At 43.1% G+C, this 14,619-nt stretch overlaps 1 protein-coding gene across 1 annotated transcript; it reads left to right on the top strand.

Moving 5' to 3' along the window:
* The first annotated feature begins 5,598 nt into the window (after positions 1–5,598).
* ABRA (actin binding Rho activating protein) lies at positions 5,599–11,572 on the top strand. Its single transcript, XM_018570816.1, has 2 exons — positions 5,599–6,320; positions 11,080–11,572. Exons 1-2 carry the CDS (start codon positions 5,617–5,619, stop codon positions 11,558–11,560), a joined length of 1,185 nt encoding a protein of 394 aa, XP_018426318.1. The 5' UTR covers positions 5,599–5,616; the 3' UTR covers positions 11,561–11,572.
* The last annotated feature ends 3,047 nt before the right edge of the window (positions 11,573–14,619 follow it).

Here is a 14,619-nt window from a genome sequence, read left to right as displayed (position 1 = left end):
GTATGTAAACACTAACAAAGGTAGGATTTCCTCTCACTTTGAGGAGATTTCCTCTAACTTCTGGACCTGTGCAGTAATCCAGTGTGAAACTAAGCTTCTTGCTTTAAGACCAGTTACTGCTGCTCTCTCTCCTAGTGCAGGGTGAATGGTCTTGTATCCGCCCCCTCTTTGTTTTCTGCAGGCAGCCTATAAAGGGTGGGACCTGATTGGGACCTCCCACAGCTATGCTTTCTGCACAGGTTATATAGAACATAGTGATGATGTCAGTGCTACTTTTACAATGTAATACATTGAATTATATTTTGGGCGCATAAAGTGAATTTTTAGCCTTTTTTGGCTATTGAGAAATATAAAGTAAAGTAGAAGAAAAGGCAAGAATAATCCATGTTTAAAGCCTTGCGTCCCTCCGCTCTTATACAAGCTGAATACAGTTGTTAAGAAATCTCTGTGTAAATAAAACATTTTTTACTCTTCTTTTTAAACGGTCATGTGTCTGCGAAGGCCTGGCTCCTCTCTGTTGAAGTGCAAGCGTGGCAACATGGCTGAATTACAGAGAGTCATGACGCTACCTTCCGGCTTTCACTGCTGTAGCCATTTTCAGCATGGAAGAGTGTTCTCTCCCACCAGCCGTAGCGACGATCATTTGATGTCACATGACTACTCAGAAGAAGAAGGGGGAAAAAAAAGGTATTTACATAGATATTTCTTAACAAATGTATGCAGTGGAAGAGAATAACATGGATTTTTTTTAGCTTTTCCTTCTACTTTAAATTAAAAGAGAACTATGGCCCATCCTTTTATTGCCATCGTTTTCCTTAGGGTCACAGGAGGACATATATTAATGCCCTCCTGTGACCCTAAAAACTTAGCATATAGCGGGCTATTGCCCTATATATGCTGACAGTGCAGGACCGCATTGCAGCTGGGACAGATCCCAACAATATTGTCGGGATCCACCCCGCTGCCTGACTGACAGCTGGCTCTGCCTCTCTAGTTTCAGCCTTCTTAAAAAACATACAAACTGCCAACATTTTTGTCACTACTAAAGTATAGATTGCATTGGCTCTATTTTGTCATCTTCAGTGTCATCTGCTCCTTATAATCCATGAGACAGTTTCTGGTTTCATTAGGCAGACAGCACTGTACGTTCTCTTAAACGAATTGCAGAACATGGTGACTAACTTGCAGTATATGGAAACCGTTCCACTTTATCTTTGGATAATGTGTTCATTATGCTGAATACAATCTGTTAAATTTAGCTCGTTATTTCATTTGCCAAACAACAATTTGCAATAACCTCATCAACCCCTTAGCTTCGTTGTCCTTGCTGCCTAAAGTTGAAAACTGATTGGTCATTATAAATAATTGCCATTACATGACCTGAAATAATGCTATAAGTTTAGAGCATGCTTGTTCCAGGTCTTGTTCCAGGTCTGCGACTCTAAAAGTAGCTCTAAATGCATTTATTCATTCAGTTCTTTTTAAAAGTGAAAGATATAAGGGATACGGTACCTATAACAGAGTACAAAACACAAAAAGAATCCCCAGCACACCTGCCACATACTGTTTCCTTGTCAACAGTATGCGTTAAAAACAGAGGTTTTAGTTGCACAAACCTTTGGCCAAAAATATGTAGAAGCCACACTGCCACCGTCAAGGCACCTCTGTAAAGTGTGGTCCTAACTCTATTCATGAGTCTCCATGTTGGAGCATATTAATGCAGTCGATAAATTAAATGCAGGTGTACCTGGAGGTAGCCTACTCCTCCTCAAGAGGTGCAGGGAGGTCCAGCAATCCAAAATGCACGCTGGGACCACCAGTGCGTCCCCACCTCAAAAATAGTAATTCCTGAGAGTTTGCGACCAAAACTGCACCGCATACTCAAGTTAAGTGATTTATAAAGTGGAAGCATTACCTTTTTTTTATCCCTTGCTGCGATACCTATTTTAATACACGCCAGTATCTGGTTTGCTCTACTAGCTGCTGCTTGGCATTGCTTACTATTGCCAAATCTGTGATCTTTGAGCACCCCCAAGGGTCCACTTCACTAATGTAGCACCCCCAAGTGGTAGTTTGCGCACACATTCTTTGCTCCTATGTGCAATGAACACCAATTAATCATAATGTACACCTAAGTAATAGTAGGTGAATATTAAGGAGAGAGGTAGACCCAACAGTGCATTTTATTGCAAAGTCTGTTTCAACCACGGCTTCATCAGGGGTGAGGGTGCTGTTACAAGATCCTGGGAGCTCTGTGTATTCCAAATCTCACAAGACCACGCCTCAGCACATTGCAGGAGCAACTTCTCATGAGCTTTGGGATCCTCATCCTTCCTAGGATCCTCTTAGTGCTGCTGGTAGAAGATTGCGGTAAATTAAGTTTAATTTCTAACTTTTTCCACAGGTGCTTCTTTTCTTCCCTTTTATTTCAGTGATTTCATGGGTATTGTAGGCCATGGAAGCCATAACCAATGCTCCTTGCAGTTCTTTTCTATGTACACTGCATGGCGCATACTGAGAATATGCTGAGAATATAGTGTGTGCCAAGGTCAATGTAACTGCTGTGAGCATGTGCAGAAATTACATCAGTGGCCATCTCATGGCCAAAGAGGAGTGCCACTGGACAAAGTGACAGGGGAGATAGCAATCCTAGCCTTGACCTGCTACTGTTGGAGAAGGGCACACTGGGACAGTCCTGGCACAAGGCCCTTCAGCATCCAAGGCGAAAAGGCCAAAGTGCAACCCCCCACCCCATGAGCTGTAAACTTTCTCTGCAGCTCAGGCACTTTTGTGCCCCCTCCTGCTGAAGCTTTTAGGGGGCTGCCTCTTCTGCCTACCCCTCGGCCTGACATTCCACTGAAAGGTAAGTATAAGTGAACCATAATGTGCATATTTGCACATTATGCCAAAAGTTAAGCAACCACGATCTGGATTTAGTTCCACTTTAATGTCATCCAGTTAGGATGAACAGCTAGTAAATACTGGAGCAAGACACAGCCAGTGTTAGCATTGGTACCCCCCTATTTCTTCCAAAAAAAAGCTTCCTATAAAACGGACCTATAGAGTGTTAGCTTACTGTCCAGGATGATTCATTCCATATGATTCTACTGATTATTCATGAATTAATCGACGGCTGTTATTGCAATATTAATAATTGGAGCATTCAGTCCCCATGGGCATGATCTAGTGTTTAATTATGACAGTCTCTACCCAGCATTGAGGCATATAAATCATTTTTATAATTACAGTATTATGAATATTACTTTTGGAGTTTAATCCGAAGCAGAAAAAGTTCAAGATGAGATTTAGCAGAAGTTTAAAAGTTGATTCTACGCCATAACAATGTATGTAAAAGTCTGTGAGATCTACATAATCAGTATGTTACTTCATTTTCGGGGGAAGATATACTGGTAAAACAGCTCACCCTTGTCCAGTAAATGTATTACAGTCATTTCTTAGCCTAAAATGGAAAGAAAATGACCCCCCCCTTCAAAAAAAAAAAAAAGAAGAGGATTAGAGTTTGCAGAGGCGCCCAAACATAACAGATGGTTTGAAGCAGCTTGTGTAATAGCAGTTCTATTGAACATAAAATGTAGGAATGGTTCACCACCTATGCGTTTGTGGCTCTATCGTGGCCACGTCCTCAGGAAAGGGACATTAAGACCCCATTCACACTGAGCGACATAAAAAAAAGCACTTTTTCCATGCTGATTTGAGCTGAGCGACATTGAGTTACATTGAGCTACAGTATAAAGATGAATAAATGTCACCAGCACACCACCAGTATTGCAGTCCAAAGAGTTTGTTTATTGGAACGTCATGTCACCAAAACTAGCTCTTTCTGGGCCACGCAGGGTCCCCTTCATCAGGCTCAGCAAGGCTACAGTGCACATTGAGCTACAGTGCACATTTTGTCACACTACGTAGCGCTTATTTTGGCAGTCTATCAAAGCCTATTGGGGCCAAATCGCACAAAATCCAATGAAAAAATAGGTCATGTTCAAGCGACAAGCTACAGGCGACATTGAGCTGTGAGCTGTGAACAGCTCCATTGCAATGCATTGGACTAGCTACATTGAGCAATATTTGAGCTGAAATTGCAATACAAATCGCTCAGTGTGAATGGGGTCTTAGAAATTTTGGAGCTGCAGCAGGTCCCTATCAGGGACGTGCGGTCAGGGGAGGCAGGTGAGGCACAGCCTCACCTAGAAATATGGAGGAAAAAGCTGACAGCTTTCTCTCTATTCAGATCGGCATCTAACAGGTTACACAGCAAGGAAATCCTCCCCACTATGTAACCTGTCATGGACGGAGCGCCTCAGCAGTGAGGGACAGGGAGGCTCCTTTACACTAGCTTGGGGACTGGTTGGAGCTTTGTCCGGCAGGGGTGGGGCTTCGTCCGGCAAGGGGTGGGGCTTTGGTCAGTGGTGGGCGGGGCTGGAGGAATGCCTCCCCCAGAGCAAGAGGTACCGCACGTCACTGGTCCCTATATGTGTCATCACAACCAAAAACCATGACTGGGCACCTCTGCAAACTCCAATTCCATTTTTTGGGAGGCCTCTTCTCCTTCTCCATTCCACATGGGGTTGCAACAGCTATTTAGCAAAGGATCATCTGAATTGCACCCCGACCAGCATTGAGATTGACCACCTGTGGTGGGACAGAATTATTCCCATCAAGCTCCCTCATGATTGCCTGACATCCCATGTAAGTTCAATATTTCCCAGATTTTCTTTTTTCAGGCTATTTTCTCTTTATTGTCACCTGATGATCCTGCCAGTAACATAATTCCTGTTCTAAGATGACAACACTCAACTGTACTGTATCTATTGAGGAGCAGCTTTGCCATTCTAGGCTGCTCTCCTGATATGGACTACAGAGCACCTCCATTTCCCCCCACCTCTATTACATAGGGATGAGGTGTTTTGCAGTTCACAGAATACAGCTGGGAAAAATGATAACATTGTTTGAGATTTCATTTCAGTACACAAGAAGTTATAAAGACAATGCAATTCTGGCAGGATCGACATGTAATATATTCTGTATTTGCAGAAAATGAACTTAGCCTGAATAAAGAAAACTAATTCGGCTAGCACATCTAAGGACTGGTAGACTGCAATAAATTACATTTTTGGTCTTGGAACTGGATGTACATAATCTAAGATTATATTTGATACATGAGTACAACAATAGTAGGCCAATAAAAGCATATGTTTTACACTTTTTACATTTTAAATTATATAAACATATATAAAAATAAGTATAGAAAAAGATGTAACATTTATTCTGTGAAAGTCTGTGACACAACACTTAAGGACAATGCTATAGATTACCCAACAGCCCTTGAGCACTGCGTATGCTGGGTTTGCTTTGTTTATCATCTGTAATTTCCATCTGCTCGTGTGATGAAACATTAGCCATCACTCTGTAAAAAGTAACAGTGTCACAGTGGGCAGATCGTGGTCACAAATGCCTGGCATAGTTTCCAAGACCATAAAGCAACCAGCCTATTTAAAAAACCGGCACCTTCCATTCAGCTGTTAGCAGTGGCTCAGCAGAACAAGTTCGGAGTTTTATCCTTCCTTGGTGGGACAAGAACATTATTGTTACTATAACATGGCTTGTGAAAAAACAATGAAACCTGCACAACGAGCCATAAGGAAGATCAAGACTGCAAGTTTAGTATCCAGCTTAACCAGAGGTTGGCAACAATGGGCAACTGAACAGTCAACAAAGCAAGAACAAGAACCCTCGGGTTGGATGCCTACAACGGATGATGAGATTATGGAGAACCACTGTTTAACATTGAAGGTTAAATTGAAAGCTCCAGTTGTTGTGGAACCAAGAAAAGAAGTTGGATCACCTTCAGAAGAATCTAAAGAAACACACATCAAAACAAAATCTGTGACAAAAAGTTTTGCAAGCAAAGCCCAGGAGAAAGGAATGGATATTGGTTACTTAACTGAAAGATATGAAAAAGATCCCAGTACGCAGAAATATGATGAACTTATGATGGATAAACTCCTCCAAGCCAATACGTCTCCAACCCGCAGAAGAAAGTGCTCGAATCTGGTGTCCCAACTCACCAAAAGCTGGAAACAGATCGAACATGATGATGAAGGAACCGAAACATCTTCCAAGACTTTACCAAAGCTTGCCAAGTGTCGAAGTGAAAGCCTAGAAACTGAAGATAGTGGCTATGGAGAGAATGAGGAAGTCAAACCAGAAAAAGAGAAGATAGAGATCATAGAGGAGAAGAAGAAAGACACAGAGGAGAAGGAGGAGGACACTGCAAGAATTAAGCGGTCATATAATTCACTGTAAGTTATTCCGTAGAGTGATATTCATGTTATGCTAGCGAGTAAAGTGTAAACCAGCTAAACCAGCTTTTTTTTAGCTTTGGCTAGAATAGTGAAGGGTTATAACCTTTATCAGGTTTTTATCACTGTCTGTGTCCCCATCAGCAAGATTTCCCTGTACCTACTTTCCCAAGGACACCGTATGTGTAAACAGCTGCAGAATGAAAGAGAATCCCACCTTTGACAGCTGTCACTGAAAAAAAGTGTTCTCATTGGAAGGTACTCCCAATGAAATGTTGGATTCCCTCTCATTTCCTCTCCAAGTGAAATGGGCCCCAGGACAAATAGTGATATTAGATGTCCCTAATAGGGACACATGCAGAACTAAAAACATGATAGTAGTGTATGTATAGCTTTTTTCAGTTATGGATAGAGTAGGGAATTTATAAATAGCCCGCCAATTTACTTTTTGCTGCCTGTGTCCCATTGGGAAAATTTCCCTACACTTCCTGTCCCCGGTACATAATAGGAAGAAAGATGATACCGCTACAAAATTAGGGAGTTTCCCCTAGCTTTTTTAAACATTTGTCACTAATGATGAGCCTGGACTTGGCGCAAACACATTTTGCCTGAGTTCATTCAAGCGTGCTCAAAACTGTGACCAACGCTCCCACTCCTAGCTCAATCAGTGTCAGCAAGCGCATTCCCTGTGGGTTGGGGAATGCACCTGCAGCAACTGATTGCGCCGTGAGGGGGGAGTGTTGGTCACAGTTTGAGCCGGCTTGGATGAACTCAGGCATACTGGGTTATCCCCAAGCTCATTACTAATTGTCACCAGAACATGTTTCCCCATTGGAAGATTTACCCTCGCCTCGTGTTTTGATGACAACCATAACATTTTGGATTTCCTGTCACTGTCCCAATGACAAAGGCTTCTAGAACAAATAGAGATGGTGCATTACCCAGCGGGAATACAAAGGTCCTAATTATTTCTTACGATAACAAAAAAAGTTTTGGTTAGGTTATGCCAGCGCTGTCCCTGTAGTGAGGTGTTTGCCTCAGGCGGCATCTCATTGGGTCACGTGGGGGGGAAGGCAGGTGTCCAGCCAGAGCGCCCCAGATTGCTAGGAGCTCTTAGCAACCTGTGACGCTCTGGCCGGCTTCCCACCTAGCTCACTGATGTCACTGGTTGCCTGGAGGTGAGCGGGACACTCTGGCTGGCGTCCCACCAAGCTCCCAGCAATGAGTGAATTTAGTGAGCTGTCAGGAAACTAGGAAAATCTACAAATTATGGGAGAGCTACCCAAAGCTGCAATAAGATTTCAATTCTTAGTCATTTCCTTCATTTCCTAGCCCTGACGTAGGGGGTTGTGTCTGCCCCAAAAACATGTTGGCTGTTTGATCAACACAATTCAACTTTTTTTATAGACTCTAACAACTGTTTTGGTCTGGCACTCTTTTGCTTTCTGTCCCTGAGTTGCTCCCAGTACCTCCTATTGAAGACTGTCCGACTTTGAGCTGCCTAAGCATAAGTTAATGAGCTACCTACAAATCAAGTTGGGCCTATCATAAAGGATAGCTAGAGACTTTTCCAATTACCTTTAAAAATATTCTCACAATTTTCAGTCAGGAAACGGAAGTGTTTTAATGGTAGCATACATGTTCTCCTTATGACTGATATGAAGTACGGGGTTATCAAACGTTCTCATTTTTTGTACAAACTTTAATCTCGATCCGTGTTCTTTTATTGCCAACATGTAAATTGATTCATAAAAAAGAATATTTATATTAAAGTGCCTGCGTCACAAAGGTCTGTTAGCCCATATTAAATGTATAATCTCTCATTTCTCTTAAAGCAGATAATGGATAAAATATTGAATAGCCCCAAAGTATTAAATATTCAATCATTTATGAAGCTGTAATATTCCACTGCGAGGTCTGTGATGCTTATACACATGGGGCATTGATCAGATGAGGGTTGGGAGAAATTTGTATGCAGGGAACATCAGTTTCATTATAAGCTTCGGAGCCAGACTCATCTCAGGCAATATTCCAACAGGTGATCCGTTCTGTCAATAACCAACACGATTTATGAGAAGCTTAGTGAACCTGCGCTGCAATATCTGTAATAGCAAGAAATGTGATTCTAGGTAAAAGAAGCTTCATATGATCAACATTCCAAACTAATATGTTTAAATGAAAGAATTTAAAGTAAAGCTGTTGTGTAATTCAAAGTTCACCTTTCCAGTTCACCTGGCAGAGTTCACCTTTAATTAAAAATCCTGCATGCCAAAATGATCCAGAGACATGGGCGGCTGAAGTTATATATAAATCACATCTTTATTAATAAAAGGTGATCTTGGCCCAGCCCTTCCCACCTTCCGAAGCTCCATACTGATCAGTGAGGATAGCCTTCAAGTTACATAACCAATGGGAAAGATCTTTTACCAAAAAGGGTGGGGTTTCAGTTCTATAGAAAGTTAACATTTGGATATAACTTCAGCTGCTGGTTGTTTTATCATTCCAATTTTACAGAATATAAACTTTGCGTAAAAGTCCAGGAATTTTTTTCATTAACCCTTGCAGTGGGGCTACCCCCGTACTGCAAGGGTTAAGTGCTTGTTTGTGTCTAGGTGCTAAAATAACAGTAAAGCTGGCCATACACCTATAGATTATCAGCAGATTCTCTATGGTCAGATGGAAAAAGTGCAACAGATTCCTCCATCTACGCTACACTGTGTGAATGGAGGAATCTCCCACTGGGCCAAGCTTCAGTATCTTGCTAGTCGGCCCCGCTGGCTCTCAAAATACCTGAACAATGTCTGCATCCAATCAGATTGTTCAGGTATTTTGAGAGCCAGTGGGGCCGAGATAGCAAGATACTGAAGCTTGGCCCAGTGGGATATTTCTCCATCCACACAGTTTAGCGTAGATGGAGGAATCTGTTGCACTTTTTCCATCTGACCATAGAAAATCTGCAGATAATCTATAGGTGTATGGCCAGCGTTTTACTCACCCAAAGGCCCAAGCCGGCCAGCTGTTTCGGCGCTCCCTCCAGCCTGTCTCCCCCTCCATGCAGCATTGGAATCTTCCTTAATGTCTTCACATTTATACGCCGTGTATATATGTTGATTTACGGGACCACAGACTGCTGCAGAGGAGGGGGGGGAGATGTTGGAAGGACCAGTCTAAGAAGAAGCCAGTTCGGAGCTTCTGGTGAGTCTTTTTTTTACCTAGACACAAATGAGCAGTTAACCCTTGCAATGCAGGGTTAGCCCCGCTGCAAGGGTTAATGAATAAAAAACAAAAACCTAGAGTTCTGCTGTAAAGTAGAGCTGGTCAAAACTTTTTTTAAAGGAGAACTATGAGGCGAGTGCTTTTCACTCACCTCATAGTTCTAGCCGCCCTGTGACAATGAAACTGTCACAGGTCGGCTCAGTAGATCGGGAGGTGAGCGAACACATACCGGCGTTCGCTTACCTCTCGATCCTGTCACAGCTCTCTGCCGTGACAGGGGAGGGGATGGATTCCCCCCTCCAATCCGCCAGTGCTGACTGGCGGAACGGAGCGGGGAGGGGCGGGTACAGCTGGCTCTGCCTTTAGATAGGCAGAGCCAGCTGTCACTCACGCAGCTGGGCGGATCTCGACATCGATGTCGGGATCCGCTCCGGCTGCGGCGTCTCAGTATACTGCGAGCTGTAGCTAGCGGTATACTGAGCTTAGGGTGACGGGAGGACGCTAGTTTGTGTCCTTCCGTTACCCTAAGGAGAACTATAGGGGAAAAGCCCTGACCCCATAGTTCTCCTTTAAGTTTTGGAAAGAGTAAGGGAGGGTTATAATCCCCATCAGCTTTTTTTTTGTAATCTCTGTCCCATTGGGGAGATTTCCTTCACTTCCTTGTCCAATAGTCATAACAGGAAGTGAAAGGAAATTCTTCAAAGTGAGGGAAATCTCTTATGGTCAGCAGGCTCACCAGAAATAGTGTCCCCAGTGGAAGATTTCCCATCTATTTCTGGTGACAACCCAAAATGTCAGCAATAAGAGTCACCAGGACAAAAAGAGAAGGTGACTCTGCCTAATGGGGACATAGACAGAAATATAAAACCTGGCAGGTGTTATTATCCCTCTTCACTCTATCTAAAAGTAAAATAAAACATTTTGGTTTCAGTTGCACTTCAAAGAAGAATTCCGGGAATTAAAAAAAACTTACCATTGCAGAGAGGCTATACCCACACTGCAAGGGTTAAGTGCTCCTGTTGTTCAAGGGCTCAAATAAAGCAGATTTACTCACCTGATACTCTGTCTCACCGGGCTGCTAGACCGGTCCCCACAACCTTTTCTCCTCCGGACTCCAGTGCTCAAGGACCATTGACTTGCATTAGATGTGAGGAGGCCGAGGGGCATTTTCCATATCTGGAGCGGAGTGGGAGAGAGGGGAACACGGACCGTCACAGGACTGAGGATAAGGTGAGTATATCTGATTTATTTGAGCCCTCCAGACCAAGACATGACATCAGCTCTCCTACACTTTTCAGGGGATTAGGGTTGTCTTCAACTGCAATCACTCCAACCCTTACAGTCCTGATACAGTACTTTATTATGTTCCATGTTTAATTTTCCTCAACAACCTAATGGGGCCCCTTCCACTCCAGGCCCCATAGCAGCCACCTTGGCAGGTACAACTATAGTTATGCCAATGTTTACTACTAAGAGATTCATTTTCAATGGCTGATGTTGCTTAACTGTGTCACCTCTGACCCAATCTGTTGTATATTTTCAGAAATAACAAGACAGTTACAGGACTTAACAAGATTAACAAAGCCTACAAGCGGTGCAGCCAAGTGAACAACATCAAGGGGAGGTGGGAGAAGTGGTCAGACGACCACACGGAGACCCAAAAGCTGAACCCCTTCAGTGATGAATTTGACCACAAATTTGCAATGTCCCAGAGGCTGCAGAAGGGTGACCAGGGCTATGGACGTCCTAAGGAAGGAACAAAGACAGCCGAGAGAGCCATGAGGGCGGAAGCACACATACATCGGGAAATGAGAGATCTTTGCTTCATCATCTCCACCATAGCCGAACCAGGGAGAGACGGCAAGATGCGTGTCACCTTCGGGGAACTCTTTGACAGATACGTGCGGATCTCCGACAAGGTGGTGGGAATCCTTCTGAGAGCCAGGAAACACGGGATGGTGGATTTCCTGGGAGAAATGTTGTGGCAAGGAAGGGACGATGATGTGATAATAACATTGATATGATAATGCAATAGAAGCGACCAATCAGTTTTTACAGGGTTATTCACAAAAGGGTGAAGAGTTTGGAGAAGGCAGAAGAAGTGAACAATCTAGGACAACATAGCTGAACTGGAAAGTGAGCTGAATTGGAGAATTTTTCCAAATCAGCAATTTTGGCCTAGATTGTTCACTTCTCCTGCCTTCTGCGAACCCTTCACGCTTTAGTGAATAACCCTGTTAGACATCGATTTCACTTTACTAACCGCTGCTCCGTTTCCCTTTGACCATGTTACTTCACAGGGCAAATTTTTGTTGCCTTTTTTTCAATTTTAGAGGTAAAGCCAACACTATATTATATATGAAGCAAAACAATATATGCCTGCTGTAATAAACATTATGATCTCTGGTCCGGTGGAGGTCGGCTCTCACCTCTTGCCCCTTTGCTCCGGCTGTAGTATGTCACTCTGCATCACCTCTAATGCAAGTAAATGGACCTGCGTTAGATTTGATGACATCACGGGTCCTTAGACAGCCGGAGCCTGGGGGAGAAGAGGCTACCGGGACCAGTAGCCCCACAGCAAGGACACATTTCCTAAATTCAAAGTGTGTTTCTTTAAAGTGCAACTGAAGCCAAAAATTTTTTTTTCTTTTGGCTAGTGTAGATGGATTCGAACATGTCAGGTTTTTATTGCTCTCTGTGTCGCCGTTTGGGAGATTCTCCCGCTCGCTTTGTCCTGGTGACACTAAAAGTGAGAAAAATCGCCAAATTCTTTTTGGAAATGGACTGGAAGAAATAGATGGGTTGGTAAATAGGTCTTAATGTTTGACATTTTAGTATAGATACAAAGATTATAGAATCAAAAATCTTCCATGCACAGCTGTTTGGGGTGGGGGGTTAGGGTACAATTACATTATTTTTGTATTATTTATTGATGTGTTTTATTTATTGTTTTTCTACCTAAATAAACTACTTACGGTCCAAGTTGTGTTTTTGTTACCTGTGCTCAGTTTTTTGTCTTGTACATTTGAATAGATACAAAATATCTTAATGCTACCTCTAAAATGTTTTGTAAATTTTACACGATTGCCAGTCACTTATGGACCACCATGAATTGCTGTCCCGATGACAGTTCCCAGTTACACCCCATAGTCATTAAAGGGTATCTATAATTTAAAATATGTATTTCTATATTGAATTTCCACAAGTTCTATCCCACTCCTAATAACCATATCCATCTAGAAGTTTGTAAACTTACTTACTGAAGTTTAGGATAGGTTATGCTTCCTCAATGTACTGACACAATCTCACTCAGCCCTGTCAATATGCACTTGCTTGTGTCAGGACCTGCCTTCTCAAACACAACTTAGCATCTGGACAATGTAGCCTTATCATTACCTACTGGAAGCAATGCATGATGGGATATGTAAAATTAAGATATTAAGATTGCATCACATCAAGCAGCAGGGAAAGAGAGACAAAGCGCACTGTGAATCAAGGAAACTATTGATAGTGATGGGCAGACAGAAGGCAGCACTCAATACATAAAAGGGATTTTTTTCAAGTAATCTTTGATTGCATCATCAAAAAGAACTGTTGCAATGCTGATGTTATAACCGGAGAGGATATGCTGGAACTTTACAACTCCTTTAAAAGGAGATTTATGAGGCAAGTGATTTTAACTCAGCTTCATAATCTGAGCCGACCTGTGACAATTAAACTGTCACAGGTCAGCTCAGTAGATCGGGAAGTGAGCGAACACATACCGTCGCTTGCTCACTTCTCGATCTATCCGTTTTGGGGTTGATGTGCTCTGTATGCTTCTCTTCCTTAACTGGTTTACTCCATAGTTGTGTAATAGGTATTGATTGCTCTACATTTATATTGATCAATTACTGTGGGCGGTGTGTGGGTGTACAGTATAAACTCCAACCATAATAGAGGTACTAATCCTTTGCCAGTTCATCCAATAATTACAGGACATCTGTTATGACAATATATGGAAGCTACCCTTACTGACCCCTCTTAAAATTGCTAGGAGGCCATCATGCTGACTCTTTCCTTTAAATCACGGTCCCAGAATGAGTATGCAGATAAGAAATGTAGGCCTGTTTAGGCTGATTAGGAGGGAATCCATGCAAGGATCCCCACCTGATTTGAGTGGTACAGATCTGATGTCACCGCTGTGAGACCCATGTCCATCCAGTTTTTCTCCATCTTTAAATGAAGGGAAAAAACCCCTGAAATGACCAGACCCCATGATGGTCTATGGGGAAATCAGATGTAAACAGATATGAGACATCAGAATACCCTCAATCTGGCCTGTCGAACACTTTTCCGTCTGTTAGACTAGCGTTGGGCATCCGATCGGGTCAGCCTGAAAAATTGACAGGTGGACCCAATCGGACTGCCCGTGTGAAAGGGGCCTAATGGATTGCTTGGATCTGTTGGCTGGCTGTCGCGTGCCGACGAGTGACAACTATGGTGCCACTGCACTCGAAAAAGTATCAGAGCTAGAGGATCAGCATTACAACTAACCAACTAGCAGCATGCAATGTTCAAATAACATATTTTAGCTACATGCTAATAAAAGTGATGTTTAACATTGTAAGAACTGCCTGTGACAATTGGATGGCTTCTACCGTGTTTCCACAAAAATAAGACCTAGCCCGAAAGCAAGACCTAGCACTATCTTTAGAGATTCCTGTCGCACATGTATTGCTGCATCCAGCCAAACATTCAATTATATGAGCAGCTGGTCTCCTGAAGTCTGCATGTATAAAACATGTCAAGGACCGCAAAACATTTCATGCATACACGGAGGGGATTGACCGCCGCGCCGCCCGCACACACCTGTCTGCCTCGGCTTTTACGGTACATAGAGAGCTGCTGCTGAAAACTACATTTCCCAGCAGGCAGCGGCACAGCGCAGCATGGCCAGTGGGGTCGGAGTGAGGTGACGGAACATCTGACTGGAGGTTCGTGCGACGAGGTGGCTCCCTGGACGGCATCAGAGAGGAGAGCTCCAGGACAGCTGCTGCCTGCAGGTACTGTGACACTGTGTGTGACAGTATTATTGTTGTTG

This window comes from Nanorana parkeri, unplaced genomic scaffold, assembly GCF_000935625.1.
Source record: "Nanorana parkeri isolate BGI_ZX_2015 unplaced genomic scaffold, ASM93562v1 scaffold39, whole genome shotgun sequence".
Lineage (NCBI taxonomy): Eukaryota > Metazoa > Chordata > Amphibia > Anura > Dicroglossidae > Nanorana > Nanorana parkeri.
This window is presented reverse-complemented; position numbering and strand designations above follow the sequence as displayed.